General features: G+C 42.9%; 1 protein-coding gene across 1 annotated transcript in view; it reads left to right on the top strand.

The window, feature by feature from the left end:
* Window positions 1-27,428, top strand: part of plekha6 (pleckstrin homology domain containing, family A member 6) — a gene marked incomplete at its 5' end in the record, with an annotated part of 87,352 nt that overhangs the window by 32,718 nt on the left and 27,206 nt on the right. Inside the window, 10 exons of the mRNA XM_080000409.1 lie at window positions 6,577-6,677; window positions 20,519-20,718; window positions 21,964-22,560; window positions 22,788-23,295; window positions 23,973-24,059; window positions 24,439-24,492; window positions 25,538-25,609; window positions 26,009-26,089; window positions 26,555-26,704; window positions 27,050-27,145. Coding sequence (XP_079856535.1) covers window positions 6,577-6,677; window positions 20,519-20,718; window positions 21,964-22,560; window positions 22,788-23,295; window positions 23,973-24,059; window positions 24,439-24,492; window positions 25,538-25,609; window positions 26,009-26,089; window positions 26,555-26,704; window positions 27,050-27,145 — 1,946 coding nt within the window. The remainder of the gene's footprint in view (window positions 1-6,576; window positions 6,678-20,518; window positions 20,719-21,963; window positions 22,561-22,787; window positions 23,296-23,972; window positions 24,060-24,438; window positions 24,493-25,537; window positions 25,610-26,008; window positions 26,090-26,554; window positions 26,705-27,049; window positions 27,146-27,428) is intronic.

Here is a 27,428-nt window from a genome sequence, read left to right as displayed (position 1 = left end):
TATGAAGTCCCTTGGCGTCCACTCGATGTCCTAGAAATGTCACTTCCTTCTCCATGAAGTTGCATTTGTTTCATTTTAGGCGCAAGCCTGCATCTTCTAGTCGCTCTAACACTAAATCTAGTGTGTGGATGTGGTCCTCATCATCCTTTCCTGTCAGAAGTATATCATCTAGATACACAGCCACATTCTTTAGTCCCTGTAGCACACCCTCCATTGTGCGCTGGAAAATAGCTGGACTAGAGCTCACCCCGAAAGGTACAGTAACCTTGTGTATGTGAATAGCCCCTTGTGTGTATTCACTGTTGTGTATTTTCTAGCTTCCGCCTCAAGCACAATTTGTTGATATGCATGACTCATATAGAGCTTACTGTACTTCTCTCCCCCATCGAAGGATGCAATCAGGTCCTCCATTCTTGGAATGGGGTATTGTTCTAATGGAGACACTTTGTTTACTGTGAGCTTATAGTCTCCACAGATTCTCACTTCACCATCTGGTTTTAAGACGGGCACAATGGGTGCCGCCCACTCTGAGAATTTCACTGGCTCTATGATTTTTGTTTTCTCAAGCCTCTCAAGTTCATGTTCCACTTTTATCTTCATCGCAAAAGGTACTGATCTTGGCTTATAAAAGCATAGGGTGGCGTCCCGAGCCACATGTATTCTAGCAGTGAATCCTTTCAGCTTCCCTAACTCATCCTTGAACACTGTTTCATGCCTTGAGAGTACTTCCTGTACAGTAGCCTCACTATCCACTATCTTGTGTACATCTTGCCAGCCTATGGGTATTTTTAGAGCTTTTATCCAACTCCGCCCCACTACACTCGGTCCCGAGCCTTTGACTACAACTACTGGTAACATCTTGGAACTGCCTATTTACTCTACTGTTAGTTTTGATGCCCCACGTACTTTTACCCTGTGACCACCGTATGTCCTCAAGTTTATCTTACACTTCTGTAGTCTAGGCTTCTGTACCCTCCATAAGTTGTGGAATGTTGCCTCTGCCATTATGATCACTCCGCAACCCATGTCTACCTCATAGGTTACTCCTGTGCCATTTACACTTAGTTCTATCTTGATGTGCTCTTCTTTGGGAATGACTATCTCTTCCTGCATGTCGGTTTGGCTTTCACCGTTGTCCAGTCCTCTGACCCAATACATAGTCATTTCTGTACTCTTTATGCTGTAGATAGTCAAAACCTCCTCACTGCTACTGTCCCCTCCATCTTCTTGCATGAAATTTGCTCTCTTAACCTCCTTTTCACTCCCTCCTTTCAGCTTGTTATCGCCTTTCCTCTTCCCGCTACCAACAGGTTTTGACCCGCAGGCTCTCTTAATGTGCCCCACCTTCCCACAGTTATGACACTTTTCACCCGCAAACCTGCATTCCTTGCCATGTGGCTTATTCCCCCACACCTGTAGCATTTCCCACGTCCAACCTGCTCTTTTGTGTACGTATCGGACACTTTGCATATGGTACCTGTCGCTCGGCTCCATTTAGCATTGTCTCTCGTACTGTTCAAATCTTTAATGTCCTTGTTTGCAGCCTCCATTGCCTGCGCATGCCTCGGTGCAGCCTCAAACGATAAGCCGTCCTCCGACAGCAGCCGCCGCTGTATGCGGTCATCGTTCATTCCACAGACTAATCTGTCCCGCAATCTGTCCATCACCGTCAAGGTGTCTCCAAACTTGCAGTCCTGTGCGAGCCTCCTTAGCTCCGCCACGTACTCTATTACACTCTCGCTGGAATTTCTGCTTCTGGTATTAAACTTCCACCGCTGCACTATCTCACTAGGCTTCGGGTTGAAATGGTTCTTTAACAACCTCACCAGTTCGTTTAACGACTTGTCTCCCGGTCGCTGAGGACTCAGCAGATTCCTCATCAGCGTGTAGGTCTGCGCGCCCACACAGCTCAGCAGCACGGCTCTTCTCCGCTCTGCATCGTCGATTCCGTTCGCCACGAAGAAATGATGCAGGATCTCGCAGTACTCTTCCCAGCTCTGCGACTTGTTGTCAAAAGGTGCCACTGACCCCACTGTAGCAGCCATGTCTTTGTCTTTGCTCCGTGATAAAGGGAGCGCCCAGCTTCTTCACGCTTGTATCAGCACGCCAATATCCCGTTACGGCGATAGCCATAGCTTTAGCTTAGCTAGCTACACACTCGGTAACAAAACTTTCTGCTCAAACTCATGCCACTGTCTGCCGAACATTCTTCCGGTTTATCCTCGTCGCCATATGTAGTATCTTGGTATTTTGCAGTCAGGTAACAGAGACCAACTCCTGGTTTGTTCACCTTTTATTAACAGTCTTCAGCAACATGTGAAGCGGCCATAACATGCCAGGCTGGCTATCAGTGAAACATAACAGAGACGGCAGAGGAGCATTTACTTAACATAGAGTCCCTCTACTGGCGAAGTCATATAACTGCACTCTATCACATCGGCCCCCATACATTTTCACCTCACCAAATCTGGCCCTCTTTGTAAAAAGTTTGGACACCCCTGCACTAGGTGAAGACAGAAGAGTTGTTCAATTTTTGGACTCTTCACTCATTTGATTCAGTTGGCGTAATGTGCTATGAGCGAGGCAGGACTTGCGGTGAGCAATGAACGAGATTTGGAGGAGTTGCCAGGCTGGAAGTTGTGAATGGATGCTCACAAAAATCTTTTGAAGACCAGTGTGCAAAGTGTAAATGAGAAACATTGAAAATGACGCCCAGATCCTTTTTTTTGTCTTGGATTTTAATTTATTCCTCAGTAATTATCTTCAGTTTGAGTCCAATCTTTTGAGTTATAGATAAGATTTGTTTTCTACAAACAAGTATTGCATCACTAACTATTAGGAGGTCATAATAATAAGCCCAATTTGACAAGTTTGTGAAGTCTTGTGAGGCCTTTATGTGGTTAACAGGATAGTGGTGTGCCATGTGATTATTTCATTCTAAAAAATGTGCTGTGGCAAAAAAAAGATTGGGAAACACAGATCTACACATATTTTTGGTGATGGGTAGGAGAGTTTTTCCTAGGATGGCATGCTGCTATCCTTGTTTTTCGACGAGAAAATAGATGTGAAGTGTGTTCAGAGATTTTGAATGAATCAGTGGTATGGCATTAGTTTTCAGGTAGTTATTGTCGCTATTTGAATTAGTACAATGAAGACACTGTGTGTGTGTGTGTGTGTGTGTGTGTGTGTGTGTGTGTGGGGTTTTGTGTTTCTGAATGTACAATGTGTTTTATGTCTGTGCATGCATACGTGTGCGTGTACATGCCCATGAGAGTGTTGTGTTACATTTATCCGAATATAACCCAATGTTCCACTCAGTGGCACAAAATAATGTATAGATATAAATTGGGGTGAATAATGAGGTGGTAAATTATTCTTTTCTGATTGCTATTAGCATTGGAACTGGATTACATTTCACTGCATATATGTATGAAAGTATGTACATGTATGTGACAAATAAAAAATCTTGAAAAAATCTTGGCTTTACCAAGCCCAAATATCTGCCATCTCTTCTCATGTTTATTTTTTCTTTTTTCTTTTAAAAGACAGGTTTTAACCAGTAAATTGTGTTTCTTTTGTTAAAGTAGACATTTTTGCAAAGCTGGTTTAATTACCACTTAATAATAACCAGTCACCGAAGACAATCAAACAGCCATGACACAATGCACGCAGTTTAATTTGTCCGATTTTATTCAAATCATGCCAAAACGTGTCTGGCAAGGGCTGAGAGAGTGTCATCTGTTACCCTCATGCCTCTGGTTACTGTTGTCATCAGACCTGTGAAGGCGCAAGATCAGGAAACTGCAGGGGGGGGTAACAAAAGTTAAAAAAAGAATTACAATAGCCCCACCAAGAAATTACCGACGTTTGACATACAAAATCCTATCTGTTTTCTTTTATTCCGTTTCTGTTTCTCCCGTTCTCCCGTTGATCCAATTCAATTGTGTCCCTAATTAGCATACCAACCTTGCAGAACACACAATATTGTCAAAGAAAAATTAAGAAGTCCCCAAGGGATGGCGCCTGGAAGCCTGGTTCCTCTGCGCTGAGACAGGTGGTTGGGCCCAGGTGAGGGGACGGAAAAAATCCATAGCTCCAACCGTAATGGTTACGAGACTCCCTGCGACTGCTAAACCAAGCTACTCAGAGCTGTTGCTGACCCAAGATACTACCTGCTGAGATCGCAAGAAGGTAGTAAGGGCCATTTCCTAGGTGGACCTGCCTTTTATACTGGGGCCCTACATCACCCAGGTGGTCAAGAGTGACTTTGCTGTTATAGATACTCGACCTGCGCATGTGTTTGATGGAAATCAAGCTGCAGGTGCTAAAAGCACCACCTCTGGAACCAATATGTCTCATGTGTCAAAAAAAAAAAGATGTGTCAAAGCAGCTAATCCGCAGCATCACTGAAAACAACTTCTGAGTGCAGAGATGTCCATCACCAGACAGCAAACTCAGTTTGCAGCTCTTCTATGTGCCGTAGCTTCAGCGTGACAACATTGCCATGACAACGTTACCGAGGCGTCGTTGAAAATCTACTGGAACATTGCGAAAGCCAAGAAGGTGCTAAAAAAGGAGAATTTCTCAATAATTATTGTATAAATTAGGATTTCTTACTAGCAATATGTAACTTATTTTCCCCCATTTACTGTGAATATATATTTCCATTGTTTTTTTTAATGATCCTTAAAAAGAATAGCAAGACAAACTTTGTGCTTTTAACAACAATAATAATATTATAATAATATATTAACTATTTTTTCTTATATTAAATAACACTAGTAAATACAGTTATTGTTAGATAATGTTATTCTGCCATTTTTCAATCTGTTTTCCAAGTTTTCCCTGTAAAGTTGCCTGTGGGCTTCAGCTGCTTCTGCCTCTGCCTTATGTCTGCACTTGGGTCCGATCCAGCAGTCCCATCAGAACGCTGATATTTTAAAAAACTTAAGTGAATCATGTTTCTCGAGAGAGGTGCACTTTCACCGTTTATCGGCTCACTCCATTCCATGAAAACACTTGATGTAAATAATTCATCACAACCTATGTGACAATAGAAAAGAGCGAAAGAGAGAAAGCAAACAAAGCAAAGTTATCTGTCCATCCGGTGAGGAAAAAATTATTAAAACAAGTAAAAATTATTCTCATTCTGTACATCTCAAAGCTGTCTGAGTTATCCTATACAATCCTATTCTGTAATAAGCTAGTTTATGCATAGTAATAATTCATTTTCATCATTTATACCCTGTATACCCATTACAACTATTTACACCGTCTATAGTATCGCATTCTGTAAATGTGTTTATCTTTGTATATCTGACTATTTCTGCTTTATATTTTTTTGGCTATTTGTATATATTTGACAATTTTATTATTATTTTTTTTTACTTTACTTTTTTTTCAACTATTTTATTTCATGATTATTTGTATTCTACATAATTTCAGACTATTATGCTTTTATTTTACATTTTTTTCCTGCTAATCCGAATGTGCCTGGCAAATTAAACTGATGGCCTCAAATGTCAAAAGAAATAAAAAACGATCCATTGTTCATCAAGATTCTCAGCCTATTATTATTTCCTTAGGTTTCTTTCCTTAGGCTTCCTTTTTTTTGTTGCAAGTATGAGAGAGAGAGAGACAGAGAGAGAGAACATAAGAGAAAGGCGTGGCTATTTACCTGCCACTCCACAAGCCTGTGTGTGTGTGTGTGTGTGTGTGTGTGTATAACTGTCCTCCCATTGGCTTAGAGGGCTGGCAGGTACAGCTGGCTTGAGGCAGAAATTCCAGAGGCACTGTGTCAGACGTGCATATCATTATCAGAGATACACCCCCCCCCCCCCCCACACACACACACACACACATACATACAGAGACAGGGCAGATAACAGCGTATTGTGATTGCACAAACACCCCCACTGCTCCCTTCCCCCTTCATCTCTCTTTGTGGACAACGCGCACACACAGACACACTCTGACAGAGGGAGCCCCTTGTGTCGGCCTTGGAGCGCTCTTCAGCCCCTGAGCCAGTGAGCGAGAGGGAGGGTAGGAAGGAGCGAGTGAGGGAGAGGACGCGAGATAGAAAGACAGAACAAGGCAGAGCGACGCAGAAAGGGACAGATACACCGAGAACTCTGCGCGGGGCTGCATGGATCCCCCATCCAATTCACTTCTAACTGCTGAACTTTTTAGCACATCCTCCATTATTTAATCGCCACAAAGCACGCACATGCATGAACCCGCCAGCGCAGGAGTGTGTGAACCATCAATGGCGCTTATCGCTGGGAAACCTCGGACCATAATGGATATCTATTCTGGGAAGCCCTCATCCTGGAAGAGCAGGGAAGGAACCTGCTCGGATCCGCCTGCCAGGCAACAAGGGTCCTGGTCCTGAACAACTGGCACTTCAGTCCTCCGCTATCTGCTTAATTTTATTGTTTTGTTTACTTTGTAGGTGTGAAGGGAGCGAGGGAAACCACTCTGGAGTGTCTCCACTGACTGCTTTCACACAACAGTTCGTCCTGCGATGGTTTACCACCTAGCTCTGACGAAGTGTTCCTGACTTTTCTCCTTCTTCAGACGACAAAGAAGAGACAGTGCTGGGGAGCCTGCCGCTGCTCAGCTTTCAGGTGGAGGTGGTGCAGCCCTCGGACAACGTCACCCGCAAATTTTCCTTTAAGGTGAGAAAGCCTCTGTAGCAACAATGGACCTGTCATGGCAACACAAAAAGCCTTCTGATTGACGCTTGAACTCTGACCAGATAGGTCAGATCTAAATTGGGGCGAAAATTTAGTTGTTTTTTTTACATAAAATGTGTGTGCTTACTAGTAAAAAATGGAACCCTTAATTTGACATCAGCAAGGACCTTTTTAGAAGTAGTCAGTTTTCACCTAAACCTTTCACCTCTAATAATCTCGTCCTCAAATAGTGCCAATGTTCGGGCCATGATATGATGGCGGCTTAAACTGCGATTAAACTGTGGAAGAGGGTACTATTGGTGCGATCGGATAGCTGTCAGGTTCTCAGCTGAGAGAGTGCAGTGGGTGGGTAATAGGCACTGATGGGGAGATCCAACATTAGGGCATGTTTCAGGGTTGTTTTATTGCTAAAACACAATGTTTGATTTTGGACGCTGGTCAATGCGGCCTCTGTTGGAGGAGGGGGTCTGATTTATTTATTTTTTTGATTACTTGGGGACAGAGGACGGGGGGGGGGGGGCTCATGGCAAGATGGTTGAGTCACATGGTGCAACGCCATGATCTACGGTCACACAGTCCCTTTGGGAATAGCTTTGTGAGCAGAGCCTCTCTGCCTCAGCTCAGGGTGTCCTCATCGGTGTCCCTGTTGAGGCATTGGTTGCAGGGTTGGCTTTGCATGTCTGCTTGTCTTTCTGTCTGTCGGTCTGTCTGCGCGCGTGTGTGCGTGTGCGTGTGTGTGTGTGTGTGTGTGTGTGTGTGTGTGTGTGTGTGTGTGTACCCATTGGTCCACTCCCCTCGACTTTGCACCGATGTGTCTTGACAAATCGTACGACTCTCTGGGCAGAGAATTGTACACAGGTACACAAACAGACAGTGATTGCACCGGGAGAGGGGGCAGAAAAAGAGAGAGCGAGAGAGCGCCGTCACTGTCTATGTATTTTACCCTCCTGATTCAGGAACACTGGGTTAAGGAACAAGGCCAGAGTCCCCTCTTTTCCACAAAGCAGCTCAGCAGAAACAAGCCTGACCAATCGACGTTGATAACCACACAAGGCAACTGTTTTATCTTTTGTTAATCAGCAATGGTAACACTCAAGATTCAAATGAGATCAAGTCAAATATCACCTGCTCTTCTTCTTTTGAAGCTATTTCTGTTCATCAGTCGTTTGTACTTCAGAGCATCAGCTCTCTAGTCTGACTTCTAGATGTCCATTGGGGATCTGAAGTAGCTTATAGTAGCAAAACAACATAAGTGGCTTTACTTAAATATAGACACATATTTTTGGTCATTCTTTTGTTGGGGATTAACAATGGCATATTAGGGCCACGGAAGAAGACTTTTTTCAAGCCACAAGGGGGACAATATTTAGAGAAATATCAGAGAATAAAGTCTGAAATTTACAATGGAAAACCTTTGTCGTAAAATTTGAGTTTAAGTGAGATTTACTGTTTTTGAAATCAAAATATTACAAAGAAAATAACAGCAATCATCCCTAGCGCTCATATCTAGAAATTGCTTTGAATTAATCAATTAGTGTGCCTCTCTTTGTAAAATTCATAGGACAGGAGCATCTGCACCCTTGTTGTGTATCCATTATCCATTTTTCATGGTTGTCCGATGGCAGAGTAATTCCATCTCACTCCAGTAGTGTGCTGTTTGTTTGGTCATGTTTTCTTTTCAAAGCCAGATGGATATTTTGTAACAGCGGTGACTGAATGTGTTCCTTACCGAAGATTCAACTTGCTTCTATGATCAATGTTTGGAGAATGGACGACTTGCCAAAAACATTGTTGTGATCAATTATCATTAAGGTAAATATTTCTCACTTACTTCAACATTTAAGTATCTTCACTTTATGGATTTTTTATATTTACAGTCTCATCAACACACCTTGAACATCCTTAACACACCCTTTGTCGATAATGATGGCACATTACATTTCGATCAGGGCTGGGTTGAAAAGTGGCGAACCTGTCCTTTAACGGGAGAGCTATGTTGACATAGCGAGGCACCTGAGAACACCTGAGAAATCATGAGTCATGAGGGCGGTTTTAGAGGTGTCACAAGCACAACAGATTGGATTTTTGGTGTGGCACCCAAGATAACAAAGACTAAATGAGCTACGGAGTTCTACGGAGACATTCCAGGGTCGTCAGGCATGGTCAACTTGTAGCAAGCAAGCATGTGTGTTGTTTGGTCTATGATTCTTTTGGAGATCACAAAGATATGCGTTGGTTTGGGATTGGATGTGACTTCTGGTTCATCCCGATGAAGGGAAATTGACCTGAACATGCTTCAACTTAAAACCTAGAGATGCAAATGGCAGCCCTTGCAGATCTCTCAGCATGTGACCAAAGTATGACATGGAAGTGTTTAGTGGAGCATGGATTTCTCTTGCAACCCTCACACTGTTCTGTCCATTGAGATACATAAAACCACCAGATGACTTTTGGGGATTTTCAACATTTAGTCCCAACTAATTTCTCTTCTCCTAATTGAATTGACGGCCAAAAAAAAAAGTATTTTTCATTTGTTTGGTGTCGAATTTTATTAACTGGAATGGAGAATTCCTGTAACTTCAGTTAGGGTTAGGGTTATCCATCAATGATCCATTGATCTTATGTGAGTAAATCCTTACAGTTGTACTGCTATACTATTTCATACCCAGAACTGTTCTGGGGTCACTACTGACAAGCATATGTAAACGTATTGAAATAAACTGCTATGTGGAAAAGAAGATGCTGTGGTTTAATTGTATCCCCGAGGGCGAAGAGAGATGGCGCCCGGGACAGGTCGTGTCCCTACACGTGGAATGCACATTGTTTTGAAAAGGCGGTTGGTAATTCCTGTCTCGCCACATCTCTTTTTTTATGACGCCTGCCAGTTCAAACTGACCAATGGGAAAAGAGAGAGAGGAGGAAGAGCTTTAAAGGGCTGGGGAAAGTAAAGGTTAAATCTAAAACAAAAACAAATACAATGGATTCCTTTAAGTCAAATAATTTTTGTAACGAACAGCTGACTCTTTATTCGCTCCATTCTTAAAGAATATATTTCAAGACGTATTTCCATATATTTCCTTGGCACAGATTCACTGGCTGCACGTTTAGCTGCTTATCTCTGAGAAGCAAAGGAGTGGCAACAGCCAAGGGGCTAAACGATCTTCAAACACTACCACGGCTTTGGAAGCCTCAGCCTGTCACGAGTGTAAGGGCGTTCGTCAGATTTCATAGTCTGCCGTAGGTTTTCATGCTCTCCTTGTCAGGTTAATGATTAAACAGGAACCTAAGCACACACAGGCAAAGTTGTCAATGTGCACATGCGTGCATGCATGTGTGTGTGTGTGTGTGTCTTTGACGTGTTTGCGGAAAATACTCAACCAGCACAGCGGAGAGATTGTGTTACAGCTACAGGTGTGTACCTATCTGCGCTGTAAGCCTTACCCTCTGTGATAGAGAACATTGACACATACTCAGCCATTGGGTGGCCGCCAAGCAGCACGCCTCTGTTATCTGTTGTCCCGTCTGAAACAAGGGAGAAGGGCTCATCCAAATGTGGGTTTGGTGGCTTGTGTTTCAGTGGTTTTAGAAGTTGAAAAGTCTTCAACTTTGCAAGTTTTTGATTCAAGTTTGTACTTTGCCTGCGTTTGTTGCCGTCTCCTCTGACAAGCCGTCCATCTGAAGGGCTGGCCGTCCCCCGATCTGCCTGTGTGCAAAATGTTTGCTCTCTGACATAACTACATTTGCTCTTTTTCTTAAATGACTTTGGCATGCTCTAGATTGTGAAGAAGTGTTGCAGTCCGGGGAGGCTTGCCCTGTTCTGCTTGCAACCATTGTACCAGCGTAGCATTCTCAGGTGTATCTGGGTTGAGTGGACTGTACCAGTTTAAGTGATCTAGGGAGGAACAACGTGGTGGTGTACAGTACAGCTGTGCAGAACTCATCTAGATCTTTTGTTAATAGATTGTCTGTGTAAGATGACTTGTCTTGATTTGAGAAAACATGTCCTCAATTGTTTGCTTGGGAAAAGTAGCTAGTTGTAGGGATTTCTTGAAGTGAAGTAACTTATTTTTTAGAGAGAACAGCAGACTTTTGATGCTCGCCACTCATAAAGAAGTAGCCTGGGAACCAGATGAATCTGCAGCTCATGGTTCATTTGCTCTGCAGAATACCTCTGGCCATCTTCCCATTCAAACAGATTTCCACCTGATTTTGCCAGTGTCGGGCCAATAACATTTATCTAATATAGGGCAGGATTGATATGATGACAACACAGAGGAGAGCCGCACCTTACCAAGATGGCTGCCACCGACATGGAACGGTCTATTGTATCTGCTATTGCCATTGAGGGACCTTAACAAGATGGCTGCTGCTGATGTGGCTCGGGCTGTTGAATCCGCTATCACGATCGTATTAAACAAACTGGCCAGTTTATTTTCTCTAAAAAGGTGTTGGAGGATTTGGTAAAAGTTTAATTTACCAACTCACTCGCTCAGCACTATGTCACACGTTGCCAGATGTCAGGTTAAAAAGAAAGAAATGTCAACATGTCTACTTATTTTATAAACTGCTTTATAAGGCAATAAGATAATTTCCATCACAGGATGTTTTCTTGATTTAAGAAATCTTCACAAATAAAAGTAATCTTCACAAATAAAAGTAATTCATGCCCACTGGTTGATTGCAGTTTAACTCTGACTAAAAATAGAATTGAAGCTTGATTGAATTTTCTTTACTATGGTTTTTTTTGCGCATATATATATATATATATATATATATATATATATATATATATATATATATATATATATATATATATATATATATATATATATATTGCAAAGTAAAGTCTTAATGTGTGTTAATCCAAGCAAATTCAGGATTCCAGTTGTATTTGTGAATGATCTTAAAATAGCAGTAGCATTCTATTTACAGTGTCTACACTGTCTACCCGATGAGAATCCGCCCCCAACAGCCATTAAAATTCCCTGCTTTCTGAACATTGACAAACTCATCCAAGTCCCTCCCTGAAACCCAGCAATATTGATTGACTTAAAGGGAATGGGAGTGACATGAAGGTGTTAGCTTATTGTATTGTTAATATTATTGTATGTATTGTTAATTGTTATTGTAATCGTTAATTGCTTATTGTGGTGTTAAGGGGAAATCTATTTGTATATCATTTTATACAATGTAGTTCCAAATGCTGTTCTCCCACGAAGTACGTATAGTGAAGAAGAGATCTGATTTGTAAAATGACCTCAAAGGTCTCTATCAGCCCTCAATTTAAAGAGCAACTCATAGAAATGCATAGAAACCCAGATTCAAGCAGACAGATTAACGGACCAACACAACATGGCGAGATGTATTTGTGCAGTACTGACAACTAGCCGGTTTAATAGTCTAACTTACCCTGTACTAACTAACATGTCATGACTCCTATCCTGAGTGTGTGTGGATGGAGTTTTTAAACCTGCCGCTCGTTAGTCCAACCAATGAGTGTCAGATGTGGCTGCTAAAGGCATTCCATCCACCACATACCCCCAACACCAAACTGAGAATTCCTGGCCCAAGCCTACTCCTCTCCAAGCAGAGAACAAAAATCAAAAGAAATGCTTAACAGTCTCTGACCCAGGGTTACTATACCTAAAATCATAAAAACACCGGACTCTGAAACAGGGTTTCCATACCTTATACAGACAAATGTCAAAAAAAATGTAACTGGTCCCTTTCCAGTCGACCTGGGTTCCCCGGAGCAGCACGGTCGCCCGGCCCCCTTCCACCAGGGCGACGACAGATTGCCCCTCCCTTCCGGAGCACAGGGCCCCAGGCTGCTGCGCTGGCTGGTGACGGCGTGGCCCGATTTGGCTGCTGTGGGGGCTACTTGGAGGGGGTGGCCTGGCTGCTGGGCAGCTGGATGGTTCCGGTGATGGCTGCAGGGCGGAGAAGCTAGCTGCCAGTGGTTACCTGTGGTGGTTGCTGCGTTGCTCCCCCCCCCCGGTCCTCCGCCGGACCCCCTGGATGCTGCTGCTGCCAGTCGGGAGAGGGTTGTTGCTGGGGCCGCCCGTTGAATGGCTGGTGGCCGTTCAACGGACGGCCCTTCTGTGTCCCTTCCCTGTGCCCGAGCCCGACATTGGGCACCAGTGTGGCAGTGGAAGGCTAAGTGGAATTAGCTAGGAGCAGATGGAACATGTCATGACAGGGCTCCTTTCCCGAGTGCATATGTGGATGGGGTTTTTAAACCTGCCGCTCGTTAGCCCAACCAACAATTGTCAGGTGTGGCTGCTCAAGCCACCCCATCCACCACAGTGGGTGACTGCAAGAAGTCTCCAGAGTGGCTGAAATGCCTCTGTCCTTATTATGGGTCAAGTTTTCATTCACACCTCGGGAGGGAGATCCTTTTGACTCTCTCTCTCTCTCTCTCTCTCCGAAAACACACCCTTCTTATGATCCTCTCACTGTAATCTCACAAAAGAAACAACAACAACAGCAACAGAAATAGCAGCCAAAGAAACAACAACAGCAGCAGCAACATAAACACCAGCAGAAACAACAACAAAAACAACAGCAAAAACAGCAACAGCAACGCACATTTAAAGACGTCACCAGAACCGGAAGTGGTAGCTCTCACCGGAACCGGAAAAGTCACTCAGGTTAGAGATGTGAGAGATGGTTCAGTTGAGGTATAAGGCTAGAGATTGTTAAGTTTAGGTATAGTTTAGAGATGGTTATGTTTTGGTTCAATGTTCGAGATGGTTATGTTAAAAAACAGCAGCAGCCACAGAAATAACAACAACAGCAGCAGCAACAACAAAGAACACAGCAAAAAAAACAACAACATCATCACACTGACAAAGACGTCACCTGAACCGGAAGTGGTAGCTCTCATCGGAACCGGAGAACTCACTCATGTTAGAGATGTTAGAGGTGATTAAGGTGAGGTATAAGGTTAGAGATGGTTAACTTCAGGTATAAGTTTAGAGATGGTTGTGTCCAGGTACAATGTTCGAGATGGTTAAGTTAAGGTATGAGGTAAGAGATGGTTAAGTTTAGTCACAATGTTCAAGATAAAGGTAAAGTTGGGAAACGATTCGACTAAGTAACGCATACACAAGGATGTCACCGGAACCGGAAGTTGTAGCCCTCACCTTTTTTTTATATACTGAGGTGCAAGGCATTTTATAGCTTTATATACAAGTAGCAGAATCTTAAAATCAATTCTTATTTTGACAGGGAGCCAATGTAGAGATCTAAGAACAGGTGTGATATGTTCAAACCTTTTTGTCCCAGTGAGAACGTGTGCAGCCGCATTTTGAATTAATTGTAGCCGCTGCACAGCTGATTTCGGGAGGCCGGTGAATAGGCCATAACAGTGGTCCAATCTACTCATTATGAATGTATGGATTAATTAATTTTAAAATGTTTTTTAGATGGTGGAAAGCTGATTTTGTGATGTGATTGATATGGCTTTCAAAGTCTCCAATGGACACAAAGAACTGCCTGTCCTCTAGGTAGGTTTTAAACCAATTTAGAACCAGGCCAAATAGGCCAACCCATTTTGTAATCTCACTAATATAATCTGATGGTCAACAGTGTCGAAGGCAGCACTGAGATCCAGGAGCAGAAGAACAAATAGTTTTTTTCCATCAGTGTTTATATGTAGATCGTTCAGAAGTTTAATAAGTGCTGTTTCTGTGCTATGGTGAGGTCGAAAGCCAGATTGACAGGTGTCTAAAAGGCTGTTTGAGGTTAGATAGTTGTTAAGCTGAAGGTAAACTCTTTTTTTCAGGTATTTTGCTAAGGAACGGCAGGTTGGAAATGGGCCTGTTGTTGGCAATAACTGTTGCATGGAGATTTCTATCCTTCAGGAGTGGTTGAATGACAGCTGTTTTAAATGCTGCAGGGAATATATCTGATTGAAGAGAGCCGTTTAAAATTTCTAATATCTCATGTGCTCGGCAGTTAAAAACAGTTTTATAAAATGTGGTAGGGAGGGGGTCCAGGCAGCAGGTGGAGGACCTGAACTGACCAACAATATTGTCCAGTCTTTTTATGTCTAAGGGGACGAAGTGAGACATGGCAGCAGTCATATTACTGGAGAACTGAAGGCTAAGTTTATTTCTGGATGTTGAGGCACTAATATTCTGTCTGATAGCTATAATTTTGTTACTGAAGAATGTAGCAAACTCCTCACATTTTTCAGTGGAGATCATCTCTGACAGGGTTGTAGTATTGTATGGTATTTTTGTCAACCCCCTGACTGAACACGCTGCCCCCAGCCCGAGTGTAGGGGAGACTCAAAAGGCCCGTATGTATAATTGATACTGCATGTGGGTGTTCCTGGGGAGCTATCATTGGCCCTGTTTACACCTGCCGTTTTCATGCAACTTGCATCCAGATACTATGAATGTAGAGATTTTCTTTAGCCAATAACAGCCGAAACGCAATGCCACTCTGTTGTAAATTGTAAATAACAATTAACATTGGGAATCGAAATGCCATCAGCATAACATGTCAGTCCCTCATCCTCCGTCATCTGAAGGCACGTGGCAAACACACACACACAAAAGAGAAGTGGAGGAGATGACACGAGAAGAGAGAGGAAAGGTAACGACTCTGTTCATCCAGATGTATCCACCTTATGATGTTAGATTGATGGATGGATGGATAGATGTGGGTGTGTGTAAATACGTTCTGGACAGGTTCTCTGCAATTGCACGTTATCCTTGCTCCTTCACTGGAAAAGGTGGGTTGGGGGGCGCCCCCCCCCCCCGCCCCCCCGACCACCGCCTGCCACCCACACAGCTGCTGCCTCTCTCTGTTGCTAGGCTACGGAGACGACCTTAACGTCGCTGCTCCTGGCCCGTTACACTACAACTGCATGGCCGGGGTGGGGTGGGGGGGGTGGTGGTGGGGTGGCCTCAACATGCTCCAGCGTGGAAGGAAGTGACTCTTGCGCGGTAGCGACGCCGTTTCCTTTGACGCAAAAGGCAATTTGGCCCCTCCTCCACACACACACACACACACACACACACACACACACACACACACAGCTGGTTTAATTACAGGCTGTGGTCAGCTGCCCAGATCAGTATTCTTTCTCAGAGTAACGAGCGCATCTTGGAGTTCTAAGTCAAGGAATAGCAAACAAAATGTTTTGGAATTTCGAATTGGATTGGATTGGGATTTGATACCATTCAGCTTTATAAAATTAAATAAATAAATAAATAAAATAATTCATGCTCACACAAAATTACTTACTCTTAAATGCTGATTTTTAAATCATAGCTGGAATGTTTTATATATATATAAAATTTGAGGGATAAATTGCTATTATAAATTGCTCATAATTATTCTTTAATTGTGCTATAATATCTGATCTATTCAATAATATATCTGTAGTACAAATATTGTAAGCGCCATGTTGACTAATACTTAATAATAACCTAATCTTATTGATATTGTTGATAATGTTGATTTCTAAGATTTTCTGCCCTAAATACATTTTAAACTCGTTATCGCTTGTACTCAAGCTTCATCTGATAACTGCCTTATGCATGTAGGCTATAATTAGCCTACGGACAAATTTAGCGCTTCGCGAGCAGCGTGCATGGCGGGGATGTTCATATCGCAACATAGAGAAAACACACTTGTATCATGTACATTCGGGTTCTCTCGTCCTGCTTGTTCTGGCAAATATTTTTGCAACATCATAACATATCACCATCATTGTTTAGCTGATGGCTCTTCCACCTCATTGCGTGATTTGATGATTTGTTTCCATTTGAAATTGTGTAAATAACCCCGGTGGAAGTCGCTAACAATGGTTTGCCTGAGTGAAGACGTCTCGCCATCAATTTCAAACTTGGACTTTGTCTTTAAAAACCGCCTAAATGTAGCGAGAATCAAGTGTGCTGTTGAGCAAAGTGCGGTACATCTCATTTATGCCTGTTCGAAATGACCAATGGAATTTTTTGTATTTATTACAATTAATGTGTTATTCCCCATATTTTACTATTAAGTACATTAAGTGTGTACTTTGTGATTTATACATTGCGGCTCAGTATACAATTTCAAGCAGTACGCAATACCGGGGGGTAGAGTTTCTGCCAGGGTGTCAGCGCTCGCGCCACAGGAAACAGGAAATATTTATTTACCTGTGCTGTCAGCATGCTTAGCATACAATGCAGAGTGCTTTTATGCCATTGCATCTAGGACAGAGTAAATCTACAAGTGGAAGTTCAACTTCTCAACCTGCAATGCCGTTCTTTATTTATTCTTGAATCATCAAGAACTTCTTACATTTACTGTGTCCTGTGGATAACCTGTGGAATGACAAGAGCACAGTTTTTTTTTCACCATGGGTGAGACAAATAAACATAGAAACAAACATTTTTTTATATATATACATCTTGTGCACCTGGACACATCATCAGTGTTGTATCCATTAGGGTTCATTAGGTGTTTCGGGTCTTGCAACAGATACCCTCACCCAGGCGACCCAGCCGGGATTGATCAAGTCCCGGCTTGTGTCCTGGTAGCACTACCTCACCCACCCTTCTCCTCTCCTGATCCCCGGCCAACTTGAGGCAATTTCAGCTGCCTCTGTGACCATCATTATGCCCCTTCGCTTCCTCGCGGCTGTGATGCCCAGCATGTTATAGGCCCTACAGAGGGACTGGCCAGCAAACTCTCTGCTCTCTAATTTGATGGGCTCACACCTCGCTTGCCACCCATTGGCACGGCACTGCTCCACCAACTCGTACCTGGATAAACATAAAGATTAAAACATCAAACGACATGTATTTACAAAACACAACTAATAACTTCCAGGAAAATTGGAACAGCAATTCGGCACATGACCTCTTCCTGTGAAAGCTATGGCAGTAAAGGAGGGAGATAAGGAGAAGGATATCATCAAGACGGTGTTCGGGGTTGTGTTTCGAAGCAGGTGCTGGTGTTGTGTGTCTGCCTGTGATGAGTCTGTGTGTGTGTGTGTGTGTGTGTGTGTGTGTGTGTGTGTGTGTGTGTGTGTGTGTGTGTGTGTGTGTGTGTGTGTGTGTGTGTGTGTGTGTGTGTCCACCAGTGAGTGCACAGGTCCCAGTAAGTTCTGGTGTATGAGGTTGGAATTATATCTTAGCACCTCCAAGCAGTTGAAAAGGCCCTGCGGCTCTGTCGATAATGGAATTAGGGTCGATGGCCAGCAAGTCCCGCCTCAAAAGAGGCGAAAGAGTTCGAGCGTCACTTCCCAAAAACAAAAGACCCACAACCTGGGAAGGAATGGATTTGCGATCCATTTCTGAACGCAGCAGGTGAATTAAGCATGTCCGTGCTGGATGATCAACTGCTGGAGATTGCAAATGATGGCGGCTTCAAAAGTATGTTCGAGACAATAACTCTGTCGAGATCCTGGATCAAAATCCAAGCAGAATATCCTGAGATCGCCACAAAGGCACAAAAAACCCTGCTTCCATTTGCAACATCATATCTTTGTGAAGCAGGGATTTCTGCAGTAACGGCAACCAAAACTAAACTACAGAGCAAACTGGACATTTGGAACACACTTTGGGTGTCATTGTCTCCCATTACCCTGAGGTGGGACCACCTTGTTGCAGAGAAACAAGCCCAGGGCTCCCATACGATTCAGCGTTATGGAGAGTTGTAGATTGTATGCACTTTATATTGTACGATTTGCTTCAGTTGATCCCGGTGACATCTATTTGTCCTTGAGAATTTTTGACCTGGTAGTTCAACGATCAATCACATTTTGTTTCAAATGTTTCACTTTTTATGCCTGGAAGAGGTGTGTTTTTCCTCTTTTGGATGAGCATAGGCTAGATTCTGATGTGTGTTTTCCAAGACTTGAAATGAATAACAAAACTAAACTTGAATGTTTAATGTTTTTTTGCTCACAATAAATTATTATAGTTACAGATAATACGTATCCTGTTGTTTTTAATGCTATTTGGCATATATTTCCGTCGACCTTGATAGCCAGGCAGCGAAAATATTGTCTGACGTAGTACCGGTCCGTGGCGTAAAAAAGGTTGGGGACCGCTGGTCTAGAGTATATAGTACAAATTACTGTTGGTTAGACTGGGGACATTAAAAAGATATAGTTTTTTTTTTGGTAGTATCTTCATTTTCACTTCTGCTATCCTGCCAATTAGTGGGATGGGTAGGTTGTTGCATCAAGTGAGGTCATTAAAGTTAAGGGTAAACAAATCTGACACATTGGTGGAGGTAAATACCAAGGTGTACTTTAAATCACAATTAATTAGGCTTATTGGTCTATAACTGGAGGTGAGGGTTAGGTCCTTATTGGGTTTGAGCAAAACCAAAATGAGAGCATTATTCATGTATGGATGCCTGGTGGACCTTAACTTAATTTCCGTAACCATTCTGATGAACAGTGAGTGGCCAGAAGTATTTATAGATTTCCACTGGGGAGCCATCTGATCCTGGTAATTTATTGTTAGGCATAGAAAAGAGAGCTTTTCTGAGTTATTCTGTAGTTAGGGGACAAAAGCAATTTTAGCGTTGTATGTAGAGAAGATAAATTAAATGATTCCACCCTGTGGTGTTTTGCATAATTGTGCGCACTGTTACTGTTATTATTCTTCAACTGGGTCTGAAAGGAGGCCCAGAAGTTTGTGTCGGCTTTCAACTTCCTTGTCTATGCTACCCTCATGTGGCAGGTTTATGGAACTACAACAAATTGTTGGGGGGGGGGGGGGGGGGGATGTTTCCAAAGTACATTTTGGGAGTTCCACGAATGAATACCAGCGGAAAAGTAAAGTAAAATAAATCACATTACAGTACAACATGAATATAGTTTGAATTTAACATTGTCATCTACAGAAAAGCTTAGCATGTGCAAGGGCAGGCCCAAGGTTTCTGATGATTATCTTTCACAGCGAGGTTACAGTATGTCCTCTAAGTTTCTCAGCCTGACCACTTACCTGAAACAAAGAAGAAAAAAAATCGACTCGCCCCCCACCCCCATATTACCTCTGTTCATCCCCTTCGAGGAGACCTTTAGCCCCGACGTGCCAGCGTTCCACCAGTGTACCTGTGGTGTAATATAGGTAACATTGCCTCCTTGTTTACTTGCCTGCTCGCCCTCACCCTGTGTTAAACAGCCGCATGATGAGCCCTCGCATGTCAGACCAGCGCTGTTTCTGCTCGGGCATCCTGGTTCATAAAGAAACATATACAGTACATACACTTCTACATGTTGCATTCATGTTAAACATATGCACACGCTCAAAGGGTGTGATTTATTTTACCATTGCTTTATTGCATGATGCTTATGGCCTTTGTTACTTTGATACATCGATTGCATGCAAATTCTCATTATTACACTTATTACTCATGATTTTACTCTAAACTCTTAATATTATTTTTATTATTGTGGTGCTGGTGCTTAGAGGGATATAAAAGCTTTATAGAAAATTTGACATAAAATATGTTTATTTCAATTTGCTTCGTATTTTAGCCAAATATGTTTTCAAGATTAAATGGAGTAAAAGGAGTGCAGAACAATAGACAATCTTCACACAGCGACCACAGAAGCATCTATACATAGTACAAGTGAGTGCCAGTATGAACTTATACCAAGGTAAAGAATACGTACAGTCAAATGTTCTATAAAGCTCTAATTTTTCTTTAAGATGGCAGAAAGGTGTGAATGTACATTATTGTTCTGTTGTGCATGGGTGTCAGTTTCTTTTTATCTTTTAATTTTTTTTATAATACTGCATGAGGAAGAAAATAAAAAAAAAAGCTTACAACAATTCCATCCTTCTCTCTCTCCCCCTCTGCAGGTTTGGCATGCCATGGCTGAAGAGGAGGAGGAGGGAAAGGGGATGGAAGGTGAGTTTAAGGTCCCCCTTGTCTTCTGCGTGCAGGTGGAGCACGCAGGGACGCGCACCTACTACTTCAGTGCCGAGAGCCACCAGGAACAGGAGGAGTGGATCCAGGCCATGAGTGACGCCGCACAGGTCACCATCCGGCCGGCACAGAGGTACCCCCCCATTTGTCTGACGGCCCCTTTTACACCTGTATCTAGATATGTAATCTGGATAACGACTTCTGATCAAGGGCCTTTGCATTTACACCTGGTATTAATAAGCGTTCCCGTTGTCTTGATTCTGCCCGTATTGTGGTCGGATCTTACTATGCATATGAGGTCAGTGGACTCATCAACAAACATGGTGTGTCCCAGGTTACAGGAAATGACGCAACTCGTAAGGCCTTGTCTGTGGCCTCAATGAACTTGTGGGCAGATTCTTTTCTTACAAATGAGTCCAAGCTGTACGTATTGCATTTACACCTAACTGAGAGCCGATCACAATGTGATCGAGATCCGATAGTATTCCGATTGCAATGCATTCTGCGTGCATTCACACCTTGCATTGACATGTGTATGTCCTTATCAAGATGATGTCCAGATACAGACCGCATTATAATGCCAGTTGTAAAAGGGGCCTTTGTGTCTATTGATAACCTCCCTATGTCGCTATTCACCTACCTCAGAAATAATAAGCAAATAGCAAACTGACTTGCCTATCTACCTACCAAGGAGAAAATGACAAAAAAAATGTGTGACATCCAAAGTTGAGCCCTATGATGAACATAAAGCATACAAACAATAACAAACAACAAATTTAACCTGTATAAATTTTAAGCATTTATAGAGGATTAATAATGTTTATTTATCTGGCTCTTTGGTTTTTAATCTAACTACATCTGGCATTAAAATAAGCTTTTACAAACTTTTAAATAAAATGAATAATTACTTTCACCTACTTAATTGAAATCAAATCAAAACGTATTGTCGAATACACAATCAAACACAGTACAACGTGTAGTGAATTTCTTAGATGTCGATCAAATATAATATAATGGAATGAATATAGAATAAAGATTAAACTCTGAAACAATGAAACAATATAATAGGTATGATTTGCAATGTTGGGTGTGAGTTTCAGAAAAATTAAACAGTGAAACAATTAGACAATACAGCCAGTATGAGTTTCAGAAAAATAAAACAATGTAAGTGCATATATTGAAGGGGTGGTGATAACGATCAGTATGTGCAAAGTCAACTGTACAGACACTGGTTCAGAACCTAATCAACCTGAGGGAAGAAACTCCTCCTCATCCTCTCGGTTTTGGTCTTCAGGCAGCGGTAACTCTAGCTACTGCAACTTCTTCCAACTAATTCTTTCACCTTTTTTGAAAAAAATCTGACTGACTTGCACCACAGGATGAGCTCGGAGAGCGGCGTCCCCGGATCAGATGCCAACCATAGTATGGTGACCAAACCTCTGGACTCAAACACAGAGCCAACTTCACAGATGCACAGCCAAGCTGGCAGTGACCCTGCTCCCCAGCACAAGGTCAATGGGGTGGTTGCTATAGAAAACTCTTCTTCCCACACGCTACCCTCAGACGGGGAAGTTGGGATGAGTGAAAAGAGAAGAGAAGGAGAAGGAGACGGAGACGTAGGTATGGAAGATGACAGAGGCAGCAACAGAAGCAGAGGATGCCCCACATCCTCCCCAGTCTCCAGCCGTACCCAAACTTACCTGACCCACCATCCCAACGGCTTAAACGTCCTGCCCAACGGCCGAGCGCTCCCCGCCAAGGGCCCTCCCCTCAGGGCGCATCTCAACGATCACCCACCACGGGGTGGAATGCTGCGGGAGGCCAGGAAAGGGCAGCAGGAGAATGTGGTTTTGAGGAAGGGCTTTGTACCTAGAACCCCCCCAGAGCGGCTGGCCCAGAGAAAAAGCTCCATGACACAGCTTCAGCAGTGGGTGAACCAGCGCAGGTGTACGGCAAAACCAGGTGACCTGAACAGGTGGGTGCAGGGACAACGTACCTGTCTGTCTAAGAGAGTCAAAACTGAAATTTAACTGTAGGCTGAGGACAAACAATGCATCATTTACAAGCTACAACTTCTTAGAGTTGGTATTTGCAATGAAGTTAATAGTGTAGCATTATCCACAGTAATATGTAGAAATAATTATCTCAAAATGTATGAATAGAATAAAGACTCAACAAGGCTCTTCATCCTCTTCCCTCCAGCCCAACCCGCTACTATACAGTTAACCATGGTGTTTCGGCTGACTGCTACAGTGTTTACTTCGGGGGTCCCCAGTATGTGGAGGAATACCCTCTACACCCTCCAGGTGTGCGCCCCGACAGCATATGCTCCGTCTCTGCTGTGAGCGGCTACGACCACCGCTGGACGGTGGAGGAGAAACGCAGATCGCTGAGGGATGGGCCCGCACTCTATGGGGCCCCGCCCATGACCAAGGAACCTTGGGGACCCCAGTTCTACAGTGGGGCTCCAATGGATGCGGTCGGGGCTTCGATGAGACGTCTATCCATCCAGCCACGCTCGAGGTCCGTGCCCAGGTCCCCCTCCTCTGCCTCGTCCAGGGGACCCTACTCGCCGGGGACACACAGCTTCGCCTCACCAGCACGTTCCCCTTCATCATGCTTTGACCGGATTCCGGGGAGAATGCGGGAGGATGCGATCTACGCCGACCCGTCTGTCTATGGACTGAGGCGATCTCTCAGCTCACCAAAAGTTAGTGTTTGCGTGCATGTGTGTCAGCTTTAAATGATTGTGATTCTGAAATCTTTGTTTTTTTTATGTTTTTGTAAAGAGTTATCCTTTACACATTATATTTATCCTTTAATACATTATTTTCTATTTTGCCCTGAATTGCGTGCGTACACAAAATGTGAGTTACACATGTAACAGTTCTATGAATTTGGGATGACTGCCAGAAGCAGTGCATAATGACTGATACAACCCACCTAGGTCCTGTGTGACCCGGGGGGATTTGCTTGTATTTGCTTGTATTTGCTTATTTTAAAATACATACATTGTATATAGAATGTATATACTGTACGTTTCCCATGCAGATCTCAAAACTCCATTTGCAAGAAGAGAGCAAGAGGCGCATGAGATTGGGATGATACGGTCATTTAAAGTTTAAAATAATGGCAGGGTCGTCCTGGGTCACAGATGACTTTGTTGACATGCAGTCTCAACCTACGTGTCCGTGAGGTGGATATCCATAATGCGGCTTCTAGCTTTCAGGAAGAATAACATCGAGCAGGCATTTCACAATTAAAGTGTGATGCAGTGTAATGGATGCCCAAATGGTTTTCAAATGCTACTTCCCTCCTTCCTTCCTTCCTCGATCCTTCCCTCCTTACTCATGCTCTACCTTCCCTCTCTTCCCTTCCTTTCAGCAGTATGACTACGCTGGTGATAGGAGGTCCCTAAGCCAAGGATTATACTACTACAACTACCCCCAATCCCCCTCCATCCATGGCAAAATGGTACGTGCCAGTGTTATCCAAGTGCACGCCCACCCACAACACAAAGGCAGGCTGGACATGTAGAGCACACATGGCGCTCTAATGGACAGCAACAGGCACTGCATCAGGCCATGCTTTTAACAGCTGCCGCTCACTGTGGCGCTTGTACTGATGCTGGTCGTCCTTCATCCTGTTTATTATTCTCTCTCTCTCCATGTATGTCCAACCTTAAACTCATCTCTTTTTTCCGTACCTCCTGCACTCGACTAATCTCTTCACAACACCGTACTTAACCGGGTCAAGTACACATCTGTTCCTACATATGCTGTGTGTGCTTCTCTGTTGATTTCTGTGTTGCTGCTCCTGCCTCCGCTGCTGCTGTTGCTGCTGCTTGGCTCAGGAGGACTTATTAGATCTACAGCTCCAGCGTAACCTGGAGTACCTTGACCAACAAGTGAGATGCTGGAGACCCCCCCACACACACACACCCACACACATACCCACACACACACACACACACACACACACACACACACACACACACACACACACACAACCGACACGCACTGTGTCACAATGTGAAAATAACTAAACCGTGACACTTCCACCGATGGAGGATAACAGTACAGACAGATTGTCTAGAGATATTAATGTTGCCCTCATATATTGCAGATTCTGTGCTTGATCCCTTGCCTCCTTGCTCCTTCTTTCCATCCAGCTTTCTCTATTCCTTCTGTCATTCCTTTGTTCCTTCATCCCTCAATTCCTTCCTTCAAACTTCCCGTGTCCCTTCCTTCCTTCCTTAATTTTTCCTTCCTTATTCAAGATTCAAGAGATTCAAGAGGTTTATTTGTCATATACATATACAGTACATAGTTTTATACATATATGCAGTGAAATGTCTTTGCAACGCACCTATAGATTATGCACAATGGTTACTAAACCGAACATAATAGCTAACCTAATTTCTACCTAGCTAACTAACTGAAACTAACTGATTCCTAAAACGTAATGCAGTTAGTGAATAGAATAATATAAATAAAATAAAATTATAATAAAATAAGACTCAAAAATATAATGCAAAGTGGGGTTACAAATTAGAAGGAAATAAAGTTATGTATATGGGACAGGCTATTTGTATATACAGATATGTGCAGTAAAGTGGCATGTGAATAAAGTGAGTATGGAGATATATAGTACAGTATACAACAATATGACACAGCAATACAGTAACACCGAACAGAAGAGCAATACAGGGCAGTATGCAGTAACCCAGAACAGTGATACATTATGCAGTACAGTATGCTACATACAGTACAGTAAGTCAGTGGGGCCTGTGTGAGTGTCTCAGTGCTTTTTGTTAGGACCCCTGATGAGTTTAGCATTGACAGTCCTCCCTTGCGGGAAGATAATTGAACCCTTAACAAGGGTAGCCGGTCTTTTGTTTTTGACGTGAGTAAAGTCGCCAATGAAGACCGTCTTACCAGCTGTTTTTACAGGTGCCTCCCTTCCACGACATCTACAGCAGGGACCTACATCCCACACTGAAGCTCAACGAGATCGAAACTAGTGTAAGGACGCACACAAACACATTATAGCTCATACGTAAGCTTGATAAAGTTGGCCGCCATGTGGCCACTTGCCTGTACATTGCTAACATGGACAGGCGTCCCACGGACTGAGCACAGGCACACAACACAAATTTCTTAAATAACTGTTATCTTGTGTTAACTTTTCCGTGCTATGTGCAGTTGCTGGTCATTTCCTCAACACCAACCACATACACATAAACACACACACACTTTTACTAGAGTCTGGTTCATTCACATGAATGGACCAATTTCCAAATACAGTTTCGAATGGTTAATTTGAGTTATTACTTGTGATTGATTGCTGCTTGCATGTTGCATGTTGCATGTTTTTTTTCCTTCGACCCGACCCTATCTGATTCTTAACTTCACTCTGTGCAGAAGCTCTTGGGCCGCCTGTGTGAACAGAACAGGATGTTGAAGGACCAGGAGGCCGTTGTGCACAGACTCAGAATTGACAAGGTAACCCGTCCATCACAAACAGCGTCATGTGACAACCTCTCCTGTCACTTATTGCCTCTGCCTTTTTTAATATTTCAGAAGCTGATCCAAAAGACAGACAAGTTCGGGCACGTTACCATTCCCATTTGCAGTTATTTTTCATAAATGTTCACAAATTCGCAGAAAGAGGAATACCATTTTGGTTTCCATTCATATCTCTGGGAAATACTTGTAATGATATCATATCGCCTTAGTAATATCAACAGGGATGATACTATCCAGATGAATGCATTGTATATGCTAACATTTTTCTACTAAAGAAAAAACAACTTCAAGTTGGAAGCAGTAAACTGGTTTATCTCCTTTAAACATTATAGTTTAACAGTTCAGGAAAGAGAAGGCACAAAGAGTGTGAGCTTTCTTCAGCTCGACACTTTTAACAACACATTTCTGGACATGTCCTTGTTTTGCCCTGTTATGTTCCAGGTCAGTCTTGAGGAGGCACTGGTGGCCACACATCAAGAGATGGAGCTCTACCACAAGCAGCCCCTGACCATTGACAAGTTGCTGTATAAGAAGGAGACATTGCAGAACAAACTCATTAACATCAGAGGGGAGCTCTCCCAGGCCTCTAGCGTAAGATGCTTAACCCATCCCCAGTTTAATACAACCTCTTCTAGAACAAATTAAAGGACTGTTCGATATTATTACAGCTATTTTTCAACCCAGGCCTTATTAAAATGTTTGGTCCTATCCATATCCCCATAACTCTTCATAGCTGTTCAACAGTCCAATAAGAATATTCAGTCCAATAAGAATCTTAAGCAGTAGTTTAAGAGTCCTTCAAAATGACAGGGAGTTATTAAATTCAATTTCATTTTCATATATACTGCAAACTAGTTTATTTGACGTGACTAAAAGACACAGACGATACAGGCTTCTTATATTTTAGGTTTTATGTGCTTGGTGTGTGTTTCCCAGAATTTAACCACCCTACATATGGAGTTTGAGGCATTAGAAGATGAGGCCAATGCAATCCATGGTGACTTGTGGGAGCAGCTCAATGCAGGAGGGCAGGTGAGCACACAACTCACATGTGTAGCCATCAACGCACATTTGTCTCAACTCAAAGCCACTTTTGCCCAACAGGTAACTTTGTTCAAAGTGTATTATGAGTCATGTGTACAATGCAACACAAGGTCATTTGGTACAATGAAATGCTTAGGGCATGACAGGCAACAACTATGTAGTGGGCATAAAAAGATAAAATAACAAGGTAAAGATAAGGAGGAAATAAAACATTTAAATTAAATTAGATAAGAGTCGAATATAAAAAAAGTAAGAGTCGAGTTACAAATAA

The sequence above is a fragment of the Zeus faber genome (genome assembly GCF_960531495.2).
Source record: "Zeus faber genome assembly, chromosome: 5".
NCBI lineage: Eukaryota > Metazoa > Chordata > Actinopteri > Zeiformes > Zeidae > Zeus > Zeus faber.
Note: the sequence above shows the minus strand (reverse complement) of the source record. Positions and strands in the feature narration are given on the sequence as shown.